The 19,948-nt window shown below is 35.7% G+C and overlaps 1 protein-coding gene across 1 annotated transcript in view; it reads left to right on the forward strand.

The window, feature by feature from the left end:
- The first annotated feature begins 370 nt into the window (after nt 1-370).
- Nucleotides 371-19,948, forward strand: part of APPL1 (adaptor protein, phosphotyrosine interacting with PH domain and leucine zipper 1) — a 34,275-nt gene continuing 14,697 nt past the window's right edge. Inside the window, exons 1-11 of the mRNA XM_063114507.1 lie at nt 371-482; nt 5,201-5,299; nt 6,589-6,648; nt 7,174-7,245; nt 11,241-11,328; nt 12,799-12,840; nt 13,426-13,484; nt 16,205-16,351; nt 17,244-17,326; nt 18,061-18,219; nt 18,863-19,051. Coding sequence (XP_062970577.1) covers nt 429-482; nt 5,201-5,299; nt 6,589-6,648; nt 7,174-7,245; nt 11,241-11,328; nt 12,799-12,840; nt 13,426-13,484; nt 16,205-16,351; nt 17,244-17,326; nt 18,061-18,219; nt 18,863-19,051 — 1,052 coding nt within the window. The 5' untranslated portion in view covers nt 371-428. The remainder of the gene's footprint in view (nt 483-5,200; nt 5,300-6,588; nt 6,649-7,173; nt 7,246-11,240; nt 11,329-12,798; nt 12,841-13,425; nt 13,485-16,204; nt 16,352-17,243; nt 17,327-18,060; nt 18,220-18,862; nt 19,052-19,948) is intronic.

Below are 19,948 nucleotides of genomic sequence, written 5' to 3' on the forward strand. Positions count from 1 at the left end.
ACCACGGCGGTCCTCACTCGAGGTTCTGGCTACCCGTGCCGGAAAGCCGCGAGGGAGATGGTCCTCTACGATTTACATCCAAACGCACGCGCAGGCAGGGAAGGCTCCAGCCCGGAGATGACCGCGCCGCCTTCGAGCCCAGCGCCCGCCGCAGAGCCCAGGGCTGCGAAGGGATCTACGACCCAGCCCCTCAGCGCGGACGGGCGTCGCCAGGAGCCAATGAGCGCGCCGGAAGGCGGGGCAGGCAGGCAGACGGGGCGGGATTTCCCGCGCGGCCGCTGGGAACCCGGCGAAGGCGGCGCGGGCGGCGACGGCGGCAGAGCCTGCTAAGGGAGAGCGGGTGGGGGTCAGCTGCTGCTGCGGGCGGGCGGGCGCGGGGACCTGTGGGCGGTCGCTTCGTCTGCTGCCGCCGCCCTCCCTCCGCCACAATGCCGGGGATCGACAAGCTGCCCATCGAGGAGACGCTGGAGGACAGCCCGCAGGTGAGGCGCAGGCGGCAGCGGGCGACGAGGGAGAGCCGGGTGGGCCGACCGCAGGCCTGGCGCCGCTGCCACTGCCTCAGGTGCCCGCCCCGGCCCAGGTGGCCGCCGCCCGGGTGACCCAGTCTGTCGCGGATCGCGCCCCGAGTCCGGGCCTGTGGCCCGAGGCCCGCGTGGGCCCGCACAGCTGGGCGGGGGGCCGAGGCCGCGGGCAGAGACCGAGCCGCCGCCGCCGCCTTCGCCCGTGGGCCCGGCGGCTAAGTACGCACGCGGGTCTCCTTTTTATTGAATGAAAGGTGTTGCTTTTATCACCGTGATGTGAGGTGATAAATCCCGATGCTGGAATTTGCTCCCCGAAAACCTCTTCGGAGAAAATGCAGACGGGGAGAAACCCGGTAGTCCCAGTGATTTCCGAGGCTCGGCAAGCTGGGGAAGAAAATGGATAGTTTTTCTTTGGGAGGTGCTGAAAGGCTGTGCGTGGAGAGCCATCGACCAAGCCCGTGTCGGGTCCGGAACCTGCGTCCGCTGTCCCAGCCGGGTGTGTCCATGTCGCGGCTGTGTCTGTGCCCGCTCTCACACGAGCTGTGTACGGCGTGAGATGGACGGCGCGTTCGCCGCCCCACCACTGCTGCGCCGCTCGTGCGGACTTGGCCCTAATACACTCATCGAAATCAAAGTCCGGTGTTTTGTGTTTCGTGCGTTGGGGATGATGCTGGTGTGGTTGCTCTAGCTTAAGACAACGTAACCATTTTTTTTCAATACTGAAGAATGAAGTCAGCTGTATTAAAAAAAAATGTTGGTGGGGGCTGTAACTTGCATAGAGAAACTTCATCCCTAAGTCTGTCTTTTACACAATTTAGGTGATTTACGACGATGTTGCTGGTTGGATACCACTTAGAATGAAACCTTTCTGAAATATTGTTCATTTAGTAATACAATTGCACGTATTTCATGTGTCTTTACAGTTTAATATGGCCCCCAAAAAAGAGGAGGAGGGAAGGGTTAGATTCCCATTTTCTGGATGGCACTTCTGACACAGATTTTGTGCCAGTTTTATTTGCCAACTTGAAATTGGGCTCTGATTGTAGAATTGATTTGTTCTTTTTTATTCCGAAAGTTATCTTCACAGGCCAGTTGCCTGCTGGTAATGTATTCTTATCTGCCTATACTGACAAAAAGAGAAACCCATATTTTGGTTTATCTTGACTGCCCAGTATAGGCAGTTCAAACTCTTCTTAATGGCTTCCCTAGTAAAAAGTTATAAGCCATATTTGTTTCAGATGATTTGCAAAATTTTGTGGGATATATTGGTCAGGTGCATGTTGTCATTTTACTTTTTTATTATGTAAGACTCAACAGGTTGTTTTACTTTTCTTATCTTACCTGGACTGTTTTTTATGGCCCGTAATACTATAAACAGCTCAGAATGGTTTGCACAGTGCCCTAGCCATGATTTGTGAGGCAGAGATGATCTCTTGACTCATCTAATTAATTTCTTGAACTTTTCACACAATTTACAATTTGAGATTTAGTGTGTTTTTTTGACAAGTATGCATCGTATGAATATCAGTTTTACAGTAATATTAAATGAAATAGCCACATTGTTGTTCTTTCCATTTCTAGAAGCAGTAAATTTGAACTAGGTAATATTTATTTGGGAATATTAGTTGGGACAGCTGGGATTTAGAAACGGAAGACACTTAGTGATAATTCTTAGGGAGAACCTGTGGCAGGATGGAAAGCCCTGAACCTGGGATTGGGGAAATAGGGGTTTTAGTCTTCACTGCCACTTAGTACCTTCTGTGCTAGGGCAAGTCACTCAACTTTTCTGAACCTCAGCTACTGCAGATAGTGAATGTTTTTATTTTATTTTTTACCCTGATTATAAAAATAATAGTTGCTTCAGAAAAATTGGAAGGTACAGAAAAGACCACACTCACATATACACACCCCCACCTCCACTCCCTTTGGGCAACCAGCAACAAACTCCTATTAACAGTTTGCTGTCTTTATTCTAGTCTTTTTTTCTCCTACGTATTTTAATGTAATTGAGATTATATTGTGCATAACAATTTTTATCTTGCTTAGCTTAAGTATCTTCACGTTATTACGTTCTGAATGAAAAAATTTGAAGACTGCACTTTCCTTGACTGACAGTTAAGTTTTTCCAAAATTTTACTTTTATAAACAGGGCAGAGATTAATGCTTTTGGGCATACATTTTTGTTCTCAGTTTGTACTGTTTTATCTAGGATAGAGTTCAAGAAGTAGGGTAGCAAATACCGTGAAAACTTAAATCTTCCAATATTAGATAAGTTTTCATTAGATCATTTGATCCTAATCGCAAGTGGCCTGCCAGTTGCTATGTAAAAAAGGAACAGAGTTGCTATGGAAGACTATCCTGAATTACAGTTATCTTTTTAAATTTTTGATTCACAGAGGTATTAAGCTAGGGACAATTTGCAAGTCCAAATCCTGATTAAACATAAGCATCTTTAGAATTATCTGCCCAAACCATTCTGTAAAAGATTGTATCATCTATTGAGGCAGAAAATCTTAGGTCTACATTAGATGGCTTGTCCATGTTTATATATTGTTTTGAAAATCAGAATAAAAATGAAGCTTGTTAATTACTAAGAACGGGTATGATCTTTTAAAAAAATTGATTTTATGTGTAGATGAATATCTTAATGATTCATCCACAATAGGATGGTGAAGACAAACCCCAATCCCAAATGGAGGCTTCTTTCTTTGCATAAAAAGAAATACTCATGGATTATGAGATGTGCCTTTTCCCCCATATTTTAACATCTCTGAGTTTATCCTCAGAGTTGATAGTATTTTAATAATTGCTAACAGCCAGGTGGCAGTTGTAATGTACTTGACATTGCCTGCAAATGTACATACTTGGTTGTTTCTCCTAGTGGCATACCGGACAATCAATTTAACAACCATTTGAAGAAGAAATATCAGTTCTGGTTGTTGTCTGAGAGCCTTCCTTTGACACCTGGTGAGATGAGGCAAGTGCTACCATCAAAACTTGCTGGATGAGAGTCAATGGCTTGGAAGAAAATACTAGGGACAGAAGGGGAGCACTTCTGGTTGTCACTTCCTCGTCGCACAGAGTATAATGATGTATGAGAAAACATGGATATTGACAACTCGAGTTGAAAGTTGAACTCTGAGTGTGAAGAAGTTTTAGAAGTATATTAAGTTTATGCTGGTTGTATTTTCCTTTTTATGTTTGCATGAGAGCTGTATATGATAAAATTCTGTCTGAAGATCTGTTTTTATGAAGTAAGCATTTCAAAACACTTAAATCATAGCTTAATTGCCAGCATTATTCTGTTTGTTTGAGTACTATACAAAAATTATGCATCTTGCAATGGCTACCACTATAAATTCAATGAAATGGTACAATGTTGATTCTATTTTTTAAGCTGCTGAATTTAAACAAACAGTAATTATACAGTGTTGAACTTGATGTTATTAGCTTTACATAGAGAACCTATTTCAACCCTGTTTTGGGCTCAGAAGAGCTCTTTAATTTAATTGTACTACAAGTTTTTACAGAAATGTATAACTCCTTGAATTGGAATGATCCATTTTTGGAAAAAAAAATAAAAGTAAGTGGCAGATTTTTCTTAAGAATGGCACTAGCCAAACAAGATTTCCTGATGCTTTCTTTTTTTATATATCTTAAACTAGCACTATGGGGAATGGGAGTGGAGCACTAGAATGAAAAAGATTCTGTCAAATTCAAATCTCTGAAGCCTGAGAAAGTAGAGGACTGAGAACATGGACATCATACACTGGCATGATGATCAGTGCTTTTTTTTTTCTTTTATACTTTATTGACTTAGCTTCCTCCTCTGAAAATAGAAAGCTAAGGAGTAAGTTGTTTTTTTTTAAATCAATTTCTAAGGCTGAGGCGTAAATTAATTATTTTCAGAATAAAATAAATGGTTTTCTTTTAGATTTTAAGCTGCAGTTATCACAGTAGTTATTGGTATTCTAATTCTCTGCCTTTGGGATATAAGATGGTGAACATACTTGACCTTTGATAGGCTGAGTTTCCTTATCTTTGATAACTTTTATTGACATTTTTAATGTTTATTTACTGACTTTTTCCTCCTTAAAATGAAGATTTTTATATGCTCATAGTAAGAAGAAAAAAAGCCTAACAATATAGAAATGTATAAGAAAGATGAAGGAAGAAAACCCAAATTTTGCACTCAGAAAAACCTGGTTAAATGCTAAAGAGTTGGCCATGCTGGGAAGGGTACTGTGGTTTATTTTAGATTAAGATGATGAGGGATTTGCCACTACTAGAAGAGACCATGGAAGAAGAGAAATAATCATACTAAGTTATCCTGAAATAAGACATTTAAAATATACATGAAATACTGTTAATTTAGCTTTGAACATTTCTGTTGGATTATTCTTAGTTTAATTATATAATTTTTAATTCATAAAAATATACCTCTGTTCCTTCTGAAGTTTGTGTGACACAGTTGGAAAATACCTTTGCTTTAATGAAGTGAAACTGAGAACAAAAAACCCTGACTTCTTGGCATTACTATCAAAAGAGAGAAAATAGATTAAAACTCAGAATTACTAGAGCTCTAATAGTTTAGAATCTTTGCTTCCATTAGAAAAAAATGTTTTTCCATTTAGTTTATATGATGATTAACATAAACTTTCTACTTTTATTTTATACAGACCAGGTCTTTACTGGGTGTATTTGAAGAAGATGCTGCAGCTATTTCCAACTATATGAACCAACTGTATCAAGCTATGCATCGGATTTATGATGCACAGGTAAAAAACTAAGGGCTAACTCAGTACTTTTTAAAAATGAAACTTTAAGCCCCACAAGGACAGAAATAGTGTCTGTCTTATTTCCTAGTGCGTAGCCTTGTCCTGGGCTCATAGTAATAAATACTTGTTGTATGGATGAATGAACATTAAGTATTTTGTATCACAGAGCTTACATTTCAATTACTAGTGTACAGTTTGTAGCACTACAAAAATGACAGGAGATGGAAGCATCTGTCCCTTCTCCCAAAACGCCGTTAGGGCTTTCTAATTGAGATTCACTGATAGTGGTCTTTGCCTAAGATTTGGGTGAAGACCCCATATTGTCACCAGTATTTTCCCTAACCACACTTTTAATCTTAAGGAACACTTCTCCTTTTTGAGTAGAAGATTTGAAAGTAGTCTGTCTCTATCTAGTTAGAAGAAGGTAATAAAAATTAGATGTAGCTCTGGGGTACAGGAGATGAATTTAAGAAGGGTATGAACAACTTTTCTTGTTGAACAAGCATAAAATTTGAGGCTATGTTTGTGTAACTTAATTACGAGCTTTAACAGTAACCTAATTACGAGCTTTAACAGTAACCTGGGTTTTATGAAGTACTTTCTTTGGGATTAATTAAGTATACAAGTTTTATTTTCTAACCTCATTTTCTCTTCTTTCTGTATTCACATTTTCATTATGTACTTAAAAGCTGTTATGATAGTTGTTTATTTTTTCTTGTGAAAGATCTCTCAGTGTTTGATTTCTGGTCACAGTGATACTCAATTACAGAGAAATATTATTTTTGTCATATTCATCACTGAAAAAACTTTTAATTTAAAAAAATTTTTCATATGTCTATGTTATATGACTAGGTCAACCACATTTTGGTTATATGTTATTAAATGCTTATAATAGTACAGTATCAGCATATAGAGAGAGGGGTAATCAGTCATCAATGTAGAATCTCTAAAGATTTTGCTTAAGTTTTGTACAGTTTACTTCTAGCTTTTTAAATACTTAATTTTATGCTTAGTTTTTATTAGCCAAAAAAAAAAAAAAAGCCCAACAATCACAACACACCTGGAACATTGCTGAATTCCTTGACACTGTCAAGGTCATGGTTTGAGCTTCTTTTAAAGTACTTTAGTGGTAATTTCCTTTCCAGTTATTTAATGAGGGTTTTAAAAAAATGTTATATGATATTTATGTTAAGCAATAATAAATAAAAGTAGCCTAGGTGTATCTTCAAATAAAACTTTTTTTTAATCAGTAATATTATGCTAATTTGAATGCTAATCTTTTTCTGTAGAATGAATTAAGTGCAGCAACACACCTGACTTCAAAACTTTTAAAAGAATATGAAAAACAGGTATTGTATATCAAAGTTTTAAAAGCATAATTTAAAATAGGTTGTGATACAATATTTGTATGGATAATAGACTTTTTCATCAAGAATCCTTAAGCTGTCTTGAATTCACAGACTATGCCATTAAAATTCTACTATAGCACTTAATGTTGAGATAATTTTAATGATTTAATATTAGATACAGAGGTTTTACTTAGTTTATGTCTCTTCTTTTTACAAATAAAGAAACTGAGGCTTGCTCATTGTTACACTGTTGGTTATTGGAACTGGAGCTAAACACCAGATCTTTAACTCCCAGTACAATGTACATTCCAATATACCATGTTAACAGGTTATACTTAGCACACATTTTAATTAATGTTTATTAATTATGTAAAGTACACCGTTTTATTAAAATGAAATTTTTAGAGCTTATTCAAAATTTTAGAAGTATTCTGAAGTTACTTAAAAATGAAAATTATTACATTGTCATTCACAAAAGACAGATGGAACTGAATCTTTACCTCAACTCTATTTCTCATTTTTCAGCGTTTTCCACTGGGGGGTGATGATGAAGTTATGAACTCCACTTTACAACAGTTTTCAAAAGTTATAGATGAAGTAAGTGTTTATTTTGAGTAAGTGGTCTTATGATTAAGTTACTCAAGTTGTTTGGCCTTTTTTTTTTTTTGGCTGCTAACCAGTATGAGGATCCAAACCCTTGACCTTAAGTTGTTTAGCTTTTATTATTATGATGATTGATATGAGAAAGCTCTAGTACAAAGCTTACTAAAGAAGGACCTTATTTCCACATCTTGGTGGCAGTCTCATTAAAGGAATACTTTCTTATTTTTTTAATTCAGCAAAAACATTTTTTTTGGCCAGAATCAAGTCTTAATACATTTAAAAAGACTAAGATCATAGAAAATATGTTCTCTGACCACAATAACAGAAGGAAATTAGAAACTTTACAGATCTGTGGAAATTAAACAATGCTCTCCTAAATAAACAATGGGTAAAACAAAAACACAAGGATATTAGACAGTACTTTAAGATAAAAAATCAAAGTGCAACATATCCAATATTTATAGGATGCAGGGCTCATGCAGTGCTTAGAGGAAAATTTATACTTGTAACTAAATACATATATTAAAAACAAGAAAAATATCAAATCAGTAATGTAAACTTTTACCTTAAGAAAATAGAAAAAGGAAGCAAACTAAAGCAAAAGCAAATATAAGTAGGAAATAGCAAAGATCATAACAGAAATATATGAAATAGGGAATTAAAAAACAATAGAGAAAATCAACAAAACCAAAAGTTGATTCTTTAAAAAGATCAACAAAATTTGCAAACCTTTATCTAGACCGAAAAAAAGAGAAGATCAAAATTACTAAAATCAGAAATAAAGCAGGGGCATTATTACATTGTCATTATGGTTTTTTGTGGTTGTAAGATTTAGTTTCTTTCTCTTTCTCATTTGCATTTTTGTTCTACCAGTGGGTTTTGTTCTTTCTTGTGTATTCATGGTAGTGATTATGGTTTTTCAGATGCCAGATGCAGTACTCCCTTGAGGATTTCTTGTAGGGTTGGTTATGTGGTGGTGAACTCCTGCAGTTTTTATATGTCTGGAAAATTCACTATTTTCCCCTCATTTCTGAAGGATAGTCTTGCTGGGTATAGTATTCTTGGCTAGCAGTTTTTTTTCTTTTAGTATTTTGAGTATATCATCCCATTTTCTTCTGAACTATAGAGTTTCTATTGAGAAGTCTGCTGTTAGTCTGTTAGGGACTCCCTTATAAATTACGTGATGCTTTTCTCTTGCTCCTTTTAAGATTCTCTCTCCGTCTTTGAGCTTTGCAAGTTTGACTGTAGTGTGTCTTGGAGAGGATATTTTTGGGTTTAATCTGTTTGGGGATCTTTGAGCCTCCTAGATCTAAAGGTCCTCTCTCCCTATACTTGGGAAGTTTTCTGTTATTTCATTGAATAGGTTTTTCCATGCCTTTTCCTTTCTCCTCCCATTCTGGAATACTAATGATTGGAATGTTTGTGTTCTTAAGGTTGTCTGTTAGCTCTTTTAGATATTATCTTCATTTTTAAAAATTCTTTTCTCCTTTTTTCTTTACCCACCTGGGTTGTTTCACAAAGACTGTCTTCAAGATCAGAAATAATTCTTCTGTTCCAGCCTGCTGCTTAAGCTCTTGGTTGTGTTTTTTATTTTGTTGAGTGAATCTTTCAGTTCCATGACTTCTGCAACATTCTTTTTTAAAGTAGTAATCTCTTTGTAAATTGCCTCCTTCATATTCTGTATTTTTTTCTTTTCTTGTTTCATTATGTTGTCTGAGTCTTCCCGTATCTCAGTGACTTTCCTTAAGGATGTTGCTCAAAATTCCTTTTCAGTCACTTCAATGGTTTCCTGCTCTGTGGGGTCTGGTATTTGAGAATTTCTGTATTCTTTTGGTGGTGTCATATTTTCTTGGGTTTTTGTATTTCTAATATCTTCACATTGATGTCTGGTCATCTAGTAAAGCAGTTGCTTCTTCTGTACTCTAGAGTGGGCTTTGAGGAGAGAGACGTCCTCTTCTTTTTCTGGTGACTCTCCTTGTGTCAGTGTAGTCAAGTGTCTGGCAGGCCACCTGCACAGTGGCTGTGGCATTGAGCTGCTTTTGTAGTAGCTGTGACTGTGGTGATGGCTGTGGTGAGCCACCTGGGTGGAAGTGGTGATTTCAGCGTGTTCTCTGCCTGCTTCCAGGCGGAGGGGCTGCCCTCAGCTCCTGCCTAGGACTTCAGGCGTGCTTTCTGCCTGCTTCGGGAGGAGCTCTTTATCTTATTAAAGTGAATTGTTTTCCAGGAATAAATATACAGGTATTCTTTCTCCACTCCTAGTCCATGTAATATTCAGTCTTTTCATTTTGTTATCTGATGTAGGCAGGGAGAGGAATTAAGCTGTGAACTATAGCTAGGCTCTTTGTGGCTTCTCTTTTGCCATCAAGCAACATTTTACAGTTCAGTTCTTATTAATTTTTCCATCCAAATAGCCCAAGTCAACCCTTAGTTTCTCAAACCAGTCATCACAACAAATCATTAAAAAAAAAAAAAAAAAAAAAAAGGCCTAGAAGCTAGGAGGAAGAAAGATCATGAAAGATGTATGAAGAGTCCACAACTGTTCTCTACTGTTGCAGTGAAAGCTCTTCTTTTCACATAAACCATTTTAAATAGTTCTATCTTTTCTAGTCCTCTTAACTGGAAAGGTAATTTTTTTGAAATATTTTAATGGCTCATTATAGCAAAATGTTATCCCAGGAGATCAATATAAAGAAATAATATTTATAGGAAATGAATTTTTTGTTAATTTTTTAAAAATTGTGGTAAAATACACAAAACATAAAATTTGCCACTCATGACATTCAGTACATTCACAGTGTTGTGCAGCCATCACCACTGTCTAGTTGAAGAACATTTTCATCATCCCAAAGGAAACCTTGTGCCCATTAAGCAGTCGCTTTTCCCTTGTTGCTCTCCCCAGCCCCTGGCAACCACTAATCTGCTTTCTGTCTCCATGGATTTACCTATTTTGTTTATCTAATATAAATGGACTCATAATTTGTGGACTTTTATATCTCTTTTGATTTCACTCAGCATAATGTGTTCAGCGTTCTTCCATGTTGTAATGTACATCAGTACTTCATTCCTTTTTGGCTGAATAAAAGTTCATTATATGGATATACCATGTTTTGTTTATCTGTTCATCAGTTGATGGACATTTAGGTTGTTTCCACTTCTTGGCTAGTGTGAATAATGCTGCTATGAGCATTCGTGTACAAACTTGTTTTTTTGTTTTTTTAAATGTCTGTTTTCAGTTGAGTATATAACCAGGAGTGGATTTGCTAGATCATGTGGTAATTTTATGTTTAACTTCTTGAGGAACGACAAAACTGTTTTCTGCAGTGCCTGCACCACTTTACATTTCCACTAGCAGTGTAGTAGGGTTCCAGTGTTTGCATATCCTAGCCAACAATTGTTATTTTCTTTTTTCTTTTTTATTATGCCATCTAAGTGGGTGTGATGTGGTATCTCATTGTGATTTTGATTTGCATTTTCCCGATGGCTAATGATATTGAGCATCTTTTCATGTGTTTATTGGCCATTTGTTTATCTTTGAAGACGTATCTATTCAGATGGTTTGCCCATTTTTTAATTGGGTTATTTGTCTTTTTATTATTGAATTGTAAGAGTTCTTAATTCTAGATACAAGTTCCTTATCATATATGTGATTGGCAAATATTTTCTCCCATTCTGTGGATTGTCTTCACTTTTTTGATAGTCCTTTGATGCATAAAATCTTAATTTTGATGAAGTCCAATTTGTATTTTCTTTTGTTCCTTGTGCTTTTGGTTTTATATCTAAGAAACCATTGCCAAATCCAAGGCCATCGTATGTTTTCTTCTAAGAGTTTTAAATGAATTTTTTTACTATAATATTTTGTACTGTGTCACATAATTTTTAGTGTTTTCTTATGTAAAATTTTTTACTAGATTTTGTTTAATTTTTATAACACTGGTGAAATGTCTCTGTATAGTTAGTTATTTGGCCTTTTTTGGTCTTTCTTTCACTAGCTTAGCTCTTGTCATGCGGTACTTTCAACTCAACTTGCTGATGCCATGATGTTCCCCATTACCCAGTTTAAAGAAAGAGATCTGAAAGGTATTGAAGTCAAGCTTATGTTTACTTTCATCGGCTGTCAGAAGATCAATGCATGTAAAATGTATATTACTCTTTACCTAAATTATTTCTGACCAAAGTCTGTGCCACATTCACTTTAATCAGTCACTGAACACTTATAGGTGCTTCTGCTAACTGTCGAACTAGATACTGAGAAATACTTGTATGAATAAGATATTCCTTTCCTTGAGAAGTCCTAGAGAAGAAGGAGATGGGTAAACACGTAATCATGACATTATCTCTCTTATAATTAGGGAATGAGTAAGGTGCTCATAGGAGGGGGTCAGAAAGGCTTCACCAAGGATGTGACATGAGCATTGAACAATGAAGAGGAATTTGCTTGGAGGAGAGAATATTGTTCTGTTACAGGGCCTAGAATGCACAAAAGTATGGGTTGTAGAAATACATAGTTTGCTTTGAGAATACCAAGAGATTCAGTGTGGCTACAGTGTGGGGTGTGTTAGGGTGAGGCAGAAGAGGAATTTAGAAATAGATTAGAGGGACTAAATCATGCTAAAGAGTTTGGACTTGAGTTTACAAGCAAAGGAGAAGTCAGTGGAGATCTTTAAGGAGTAGAGAGAGACAATCCCTTTGTTTTAGGAGGATGGAATAAAGTGGATTTGCTGTCTAGGAGATTGGACTAGGAAACTGTGAGAGTCTATTGAGGTATGATCAAGGCTTGAGTTAGGATAGTGGCACAGGGTGTAGAGGTGTGTGTAGGGCTGGAGTGGTGGGATATAGTGGTGCCGGCACATCTCACAACCCACAACTTAGTACTATGTGGGTTTGTTTGTTTATTTGTTTTACCCATTTAGGATTACTAGGTAATATGAATTTTATACAGTCGGCTCTGCCTTCTCATAATTTACAAACTTATTTCCAAAATATATAGATAGAATAAAATCATTGAACTAATGTATCAGTGAATGGTAAAGTATTTAAATTATACATGGAATAAAGACAAATGTATTTTAGAGATGGAGTTAATAATTGTGGTGGTGATCTTAAAGAATGGTCATTTCCAAGGTCAAGACTTTTCTCACAATGTAAAGGGACTGAATGGCATGATCTTATTAATTTTTTGCTTCTCATTCAGCATTTGTATCAGCCTTTGTATCAGTCATGTTTCAAAAGATGAATTAATAACTTAGATTCTTTGGCACTAAATCAGAATATTTGCATATCTTAGCATTTACACTGGGTTTTAAAGTTTGTTTTTGTGTCATATTACTAATTTGTGACAAGTAGATTTTTCTGGAGGTGTAACTGTTGCTAGTGATAGCAAATGCTCTATACTACTTGAAACAGAGTAACTTTTTCACCTTGAATGTTGAAGTATGGAATATCATTTGGAGTTTTAATTATAGCTTAAGTGGCAGTTACTGTTTTCTAAACAAACTTTAAGATACTTCATAAATATGCTAAACTGAAATTATTCTTTAACTTTTTCAGAAATATTAACATTAAAGGAAGTGTTTCAGATTGCCAGTAATGGTAAGCCCTGAATACTTTACACATTTATTTCTTGTACTGTTGCATTTATCAGTGCACATCCATGGCTAGATTCTTTGTAATAATTGAAAAAAAATCTAATTAAAAGTTTAAATGAGCATTATTTAAATCAGTGTTGTTACTTAAATTGCATTGTTTACACTAAAAGAAAACCTTTAAAGGAAATTAAATCAGAGTTATAGTTTTTATCTTCATAATGCCTACGGAGGTGGTATAATATTTTACCTTTTTTATTTTTCTATATATTCCCATATTTTTTAAATGAGCATTTGCTATTTTTGTACTAAAAATATTTTAAAAAACTTTCAGTGGATTACAGTTTTCTTGGAATTAAATGGTTTTTTTTGTTTGTTTTTGTTTTTGAACCAATCTGATAAGTAGACATATAATTTAGGGGAAATTTGGCTGTGGGAAAAATTTGAGTGCAGTTATCATGTGGTAGGGAGTTCTTATCTTGCCTTATTAGTACACTTGCAAAAGGATGCACATGCAAAGACCATTTAAAAGCATTTCTAAGTTTTGTGAAATACTGTTGTATTGTTGTTAACACTGATTTCTGTTTTCCAGATCATGATGCTGCAATTAGCAGATATAGCCGATTGTCAAAAAAAAGAGAAAACGACAAGGTGTGATAACATATTTACTCCTTCAGTATCACAATTAACAACTATTTCATTAGGTGGTCTAGTTTTTCCTGTTCAAAAATAGAGCCAGTAGTTACTTTGTATGTTTTGCTGAATTGCTTTTATTCATTCCTTCTAGCTGTTCAAAATCTTTCTGATAATTGTTGATCTCTTATTTTTCTTCCAAAATTTGATAAATTATAAGTAAACATAATTATTCTAAAAATGTAATTGACGCCCAGTATATAACACTGCCTTTTTTTGCTTTATGCTTTGATAACATTTCATTTGTTCTGTTTTTATTTGACCATATACGTATTCAGAAATGTCTTCTGAGATGCAGTAGTCAAAAGTTGAGTTGTCACACATAATTCAGTGAAATTGTTATGAGGCCCACCTCATTTACAGGGAATGTATATATTTTGGTATTTCTTCAAGGAGTGAAAGCTAGAAATACTACACTATATTTGAGGAGAAATGCATTCAAGTAAAGATCAAAGAACAGAATATTAACAAGTTCACCTGGGTGCTCCTTCAGATCATCTCTGTCTCCAGTGCCTAATCCAAGGCTTGATGTGTAGACCTTACTAGATGCTTGTGAGTGAGGTGATCTCTGTGCCTGGGAGTTGGTGTCTGCAGTCTTGGCTGCAGCTGCTGGTAGAGACAGAGTGTGTGTGGGAATCCACAATTGGGTAGATTTTTGCACTTACTGTGCAATAGCTACTGTGACAAGAAATGGAATGTTTCTCACACAAAGTTCAGTACGAAGATCTGATTTCCATTTCTAATTTTAGTTCAAAACAAGCTATTTGGTGCAAATATTGATAAAACATATACATTTTGAGTTCTACATTAGTTATTTTGCCTTAGAGAAGTAGTTAGAAGCTCTAGATATAAAATTTGGTATATTTTACATTGCCTCTGGCTGTTTCAAGTATTTTTAAAAAGCATTCTTTTCACCAATTTTATTTAAAAAATGTATTTAGCACCTACTATATGTCAAACAGTATGTCAGGTACCTTTCGGGAACAATGTGAGCAGGCTCCACTCCTACCCTCACTAGTAGATCCACATTTATTGAAGGTTTCCTGTGTGAAGGTATGTAGCTGGACTAGGTGCTCTAGTACAAGGGTGAAGAGAAGGCATGGATTAACACTGAGTTAAGGGCAGTAATAGAGGTCTTAAAATGCTGAGAGAGCATAGAGAGGGCAGCAGTTAACTTTCATTGGTGAATTGGGAAAAATTACACTTTTAGGAGGTGATATTTGCATTGAAGATAAGTGGAAGTCACCAGTTTGGGACTGGAGAGAAGATGTTCCTGAAAGATAAGCAGCTTTTGCAGAAGCACATGGTGGAGTCAGGGGAGTGTAAGGTTAGGAGCACTGGCTTTAGAGTCAGACTGTATGGGGATAAATCTGTTATTTGCCTGATGTCACCGACTAAACAGTTAATTTCAAGCATTTATTTCCCTATCAAAAAAAACTCAGTAGTTGTGAGGATGAAATAAGTAACACATGCAGAGTACCTGGCTTACAGCAAGTTTTCAATAAATTCTAGCAATAATTTTGATGATGGGAGATAATCATTTCACTATGTCTGGAGCATAGGATGTATTTGGGAGATATGGTAGAACTGACAAGTAGTTTGGGGCCACATTACTATATTAGTGACATTGAAATTTGTGTTAGGTGGGCAGCCCCCAAAGGATTCTGTGTAGGTAACACCATGCAATTGTGTTATAGAACAAAAGTAGTCTTGAAAATGTGAAGGAGACAAGACTAGAGGGAATCTAATGAGTAGGTATTAGAGTAGTTTACAAAGACATAATGAAGATCTCAGCTAAGGTTGTTATTGAATTGAAGAGGAAGGAATACTTTTGGTAGATATTTCATGAGTAGAATTGACAAGATTTATGGTAGGAGGAGGAGTAAAAGATAAGTCCTAGAGTTTTTGGATGACTGGATGGATCCTGGGGTAATTAAGAGAGCTAAGAAACAAAGTAGAAAGGCAGGTTTTGTAGGGAAGATATTTCTTCAAATTTGTATCCTTCAGTGCGTGCGCATACACACATGTACACCCATAAAAAACCCACCTGGAGATGTGTTTCCTCTGGCTCTCGGGAGAGTGAGGGGTAGGAGATAAAAATTTGTGAGTCGTTAAGTCGTTGGTATAGTGGAATATTCTTGGTACTTGATGAGGTATTCTAAGGAGATCAGGAAGAGAGGAGAGCCTAATGCATATTACGTAATGCGTACTCAGTAAATATTTGTTGTCTGGATAAAAGAACTCAAGGGAGCACATGTATTTTAAGTAGGCGTGAAGGAAGACAAGCAAGTACAAAAGTGGTAGGGAGAGAACAAAGAGGGTGGAGTGTTATACTGTGAACTCATTGAGGTCAAAGACTAATAGCTAAGCTGATAAACAATTGTCCATCTTTCCTCCATGTGGCAGGCTTTCTCTGCTATGCTTAGTTATTTATCATTCTTAGTTATGTACAGAATTCTGCTTTTAAAATGCATTTTGTAAATGATACAGTTGGTGGTTAAACAGGAAAATGAGCTTAGCCGATATGTTGAAGGCTTTCTAATAGATCAGAAACAATAAAGTTATGCTTAATTGCTTGTGATACACCATTTTCCTTTGGTAGGCTTTTTCCCACAGCCAGTACTGAAGATAATTCAAAATTAAGTAAATAATAGTGTTTTTAATCTTTTCATTCAAAGGTGAAATATGAAGTAACAGAAGATGTGTACACTTCCAGAAAGAAACAACACCAGACCATGATGCATTATTTTTGTGCATTAAATACTCTTCAGTACAAGAAAAAGATAGCATTGTTAGAACCTCTACTTGGGTACATGCAAGCTCAGGTAAATACTGTACAATGTTTTGGGTTTTAACTATCCTAAATGCTTTATATGAAGCTTGATATTTACATTAAATGTAAAACGTTATAAACTATTAACAACATCCTCGTTTGTGTCTGTGTTTTAAAAGTAATTTTTAAAATGTCATTGGAGTACTATTTTAAGGAAGTTAGGGAGAATGGTTTTCCTTGCCAATGAAGATTTCAAATATTTTAAGGTAAATGAAACCACTTACCTTGTATTTGGACTTTGTCCACCACATTGGAGACAGGAATCAGAAACCTAAATGAATTCCAGAGTTACACCTATTGTTGGAGCTCCCATTCCCTCATGCTTCATAATAGATCTGAAAGAGAATGAACAAATTTGAGTTTGTCCCATGTTCCTTGCACACTTCTGGAGTTAAAAATAATAGATGAATTCCATAGTGCTTAAAGAGGTGTGCATCAGGAAGCAGGCCAGGAAATTAAGTTTTGGTTAATATAAGAAAATGTCAGTCCCTTAAAAACCAAGAGTTTAAAGGAGTTTGAATATTCCTGTAGGTAAAAGAGTACTTATTATTCATTCCTCAGGTATAAAACTTACTCATCTTTGTAGTAAACATGAAATAGTTTCATATAATTTATTTGAAATGCTTTAAAACTTATTTTCTAATTTTTAAAAATTGTTTACCATAACATGTTATTTAATTCAAAAAATATAAAAGGATATACAATAGACTTTAAGTCTAGCTTCCTCAGTGCCATGCTCAGTAAAAGTCACAAATTACAACATGTTTTTACACAAATGGTGATAATCCTTTTTTTTACTTAACAATGTATCTTAGAGTTTGTTTATGATTTACTTTAAGTACATTTGTGTGTATGTTTGTGTTTGTGTTGTTCAACCCCCCCAGATAAATTTCTTTAAGATGGGTTCTGAAAATCTCAGTGAACAACTGGAAGAATTTTTAGCTAATATTGGGACAAGTGTGCAGAAGTAAGTTTGTTTTTTTTTTTTTTAAATTGAAAATGAAATGCGAACGATAAGTTAACAGCTAAATGCCATAATTTTAAAATATTTACTATTTAATTTCCTGGGGTAATATTTTCCCTGCCATAAGAGTATTTCTCACAAGGCTTGTGGATGCTTCTTGATTTTTCACCATCTTTTCCATAGTATGTAAATTCTGAATTTCATAACAGGGTCAAAACTGGTGGTAATTTTATTGATTCTAAACTAGATTTTATGTCTGAATACAACAGACCTATAGCAGTAATTAACCTAAGTGAAATTATCTTTAAACTCCAAATTCTGGGGATTGAATGGGAGATTACTAAACAAATCCTGCTTTCCAAGCCATGAAAGTTTAAAGAGAGACAGAAAGTTCTAATCAGGTTCAAGAGTCTGAGCAATAATGTGGTCAGTTTGAGGCACAGAGAGAGACAAAAATGGTTTTTTTAAAGGCACAATACAGAACAGTTTGAAAATTCCTCCAAAGTCAGGCATTCAGTTTGGCTTCATTAGTTTTTGAAATTAGTGTTGTTTCCAAAATATCTAAGTTTATCAAATAAAATTTAAAGTTGTTTCAAAATGTACTTGTATTACTTTAACTACCCATGCCACTGCGTCTTTCTTTCTTTCTTTATTCAAAATAAATATACAGGTAAATGTGATGGGTAAGGAGTTCTTTGTTGATTATGGTTGGTAGAAAATAATCTGTTCTGTGTTAGTGTTCGCAGGGAAATGGACAGTGATGTAGAGACCATGCAACAGACAATAGAGGATTTGGAAGTAGCCAGTGACCCCTTATATGTGCCTGACCCAGACCTCACCAAATTTCCTGTTAATCGAAACTTAACCCGAAAGGCTGGATACCTTAATGCTAGAAAGTAAGAAAACTATTGTTTTTAATGTGTTGTATATCAGGTAAGGTAATACCAAATGAGTATAATAAATAACTGATATTGTCTGCCAAATTGTTTTGGTTTTAGTACAGGTTGAACCTTTTTAGTGGTTTAGTATTTATGTGAATTTTTGACAGATGAGGTACATGAATACTTTTCAAAAGTGAAATTCTGAAAGAAGTAAAGCCAATTTTAGTTTAAATAAATCTATCATAATGTGTGAATGCTATTAAATATCATTTACCATACTTTAAATTATATGTAATTACAGCATCAAGTCAAGTTTTAGTTTTCACCTGAAGAAAACCAGGTTAACTCTAGGAATAAACTAAATTCTTTTGTTTTTAATTTATTACCTTCAAAATTGAACTGTAACCTACATTTCATGGAGCATCATTATAACAGATGCAATTTAATAATTTCCAGCTTTGTTTTGGAAACTGTTCCGACAAGTGAGTCAATGTACATGAATTTATTTTAGAGACTGAAAACTGATATTTATATTTACTTGGCACCTTGCCTTTTTGCAAGCTGGTTTTTTATAACGCGCTTTATTTTGTGTCTAGCTGATGATAAGGAGATTTCAGGTGTGTCATTCTCAAAGAATGAATGTGCTTTCTTCATTTAGTAAAACAGGCTTGGTGTCATCTACCTGGGACAGACAGTTTTACTTCACGCAGGGTGGAAATTTAATGAGTCAAGCCCGTGGGGATGTAGCAGGAGGCCTGGCCATGGACATAGACAACTGTTCAGTGATGGCTGTGGACTGTGAAGACAGGCGATACTGTTTTCAGATCACTTCTTTTGATGGAAAAAAGTTAGTATTTTTCTCTACTCTTAATAAAATTCATAATATTTTAAACTACTGAAATGTAGGATATTTCCTTTTTGTTCAAAAATTTTATAGACATTCTAGGCTTATTATGTATTAAGATAATTTACTTTTTAATCTTGTAGAAATGTGTTGAATTTTCCTTTCTGACTTGGTTAAATGATTTCTTACTATTTTGAGGTTGTCAAAGCAATGTCATATGGTAAAGACCTGTTATTTCATGTTAAGGGACTGGTCACCAAAAATCCTGCATAGTATGGGGAAGGAAGCACAATTTAATGGAAAGAGTTCCAACCCTGGGGTTGGAAAGTTCAAATTCTGTACTATTCAGCCATAAAAAAGAATGAAATCCAGTCATTCAAGGCAACATAGATGAACCTGAAAGATACTGTTAAGTGAAATAAGTCAGGCACATAAAGACAAATATTGCACGTTCTCAGTCATATGTGGGATCTAAAAAGGTTGAGTTCATAGAAGAAGAGTGTAGACTTGTGGCTGTTAGAGGCTGGGAGGGGGAGAAGGAATGGGGAAAGGTTATTTAATGAATACAGACTTTTATAGCTAGATACGAAGAATAAATTCTAGTGTTCTATAGCACTGTTAGGTGACTATAGTTAATGATAATTTATTGTAAATTTAAAAATAGCTAGAAGGGAGGATTTTGAATATTCCCAACACAAAGTAATGATAAATTTTTGAGATGATGGATATGCTAACTACTCTGATTTGATCCTTACATGTATGGAAATACCACTCTGTACTCTGTAAATATGTAGAATTAATACATGTCAATTAAAAAAAAAAGTTCAAATTTGGATCCGTTACTTACTGTGTGATCTTAGACAAGTTACTTAACCACTTTGAGCTTCATTTTTGTACATA

This window comes from Cynocephalus volans, chromosome 11, assembly GCF_027409185.1.
Source record: "Cynocephalus volans isolate mCynVol1 chromosome 11, mCynVol1.pri, whole genome shotgun sequence".
NCBI lineage: Eukaryota > Metazoa > Chordata > Mammalia > Dermoptera > Cynocephalidae > Cynocephalus > Cynocephalus volans.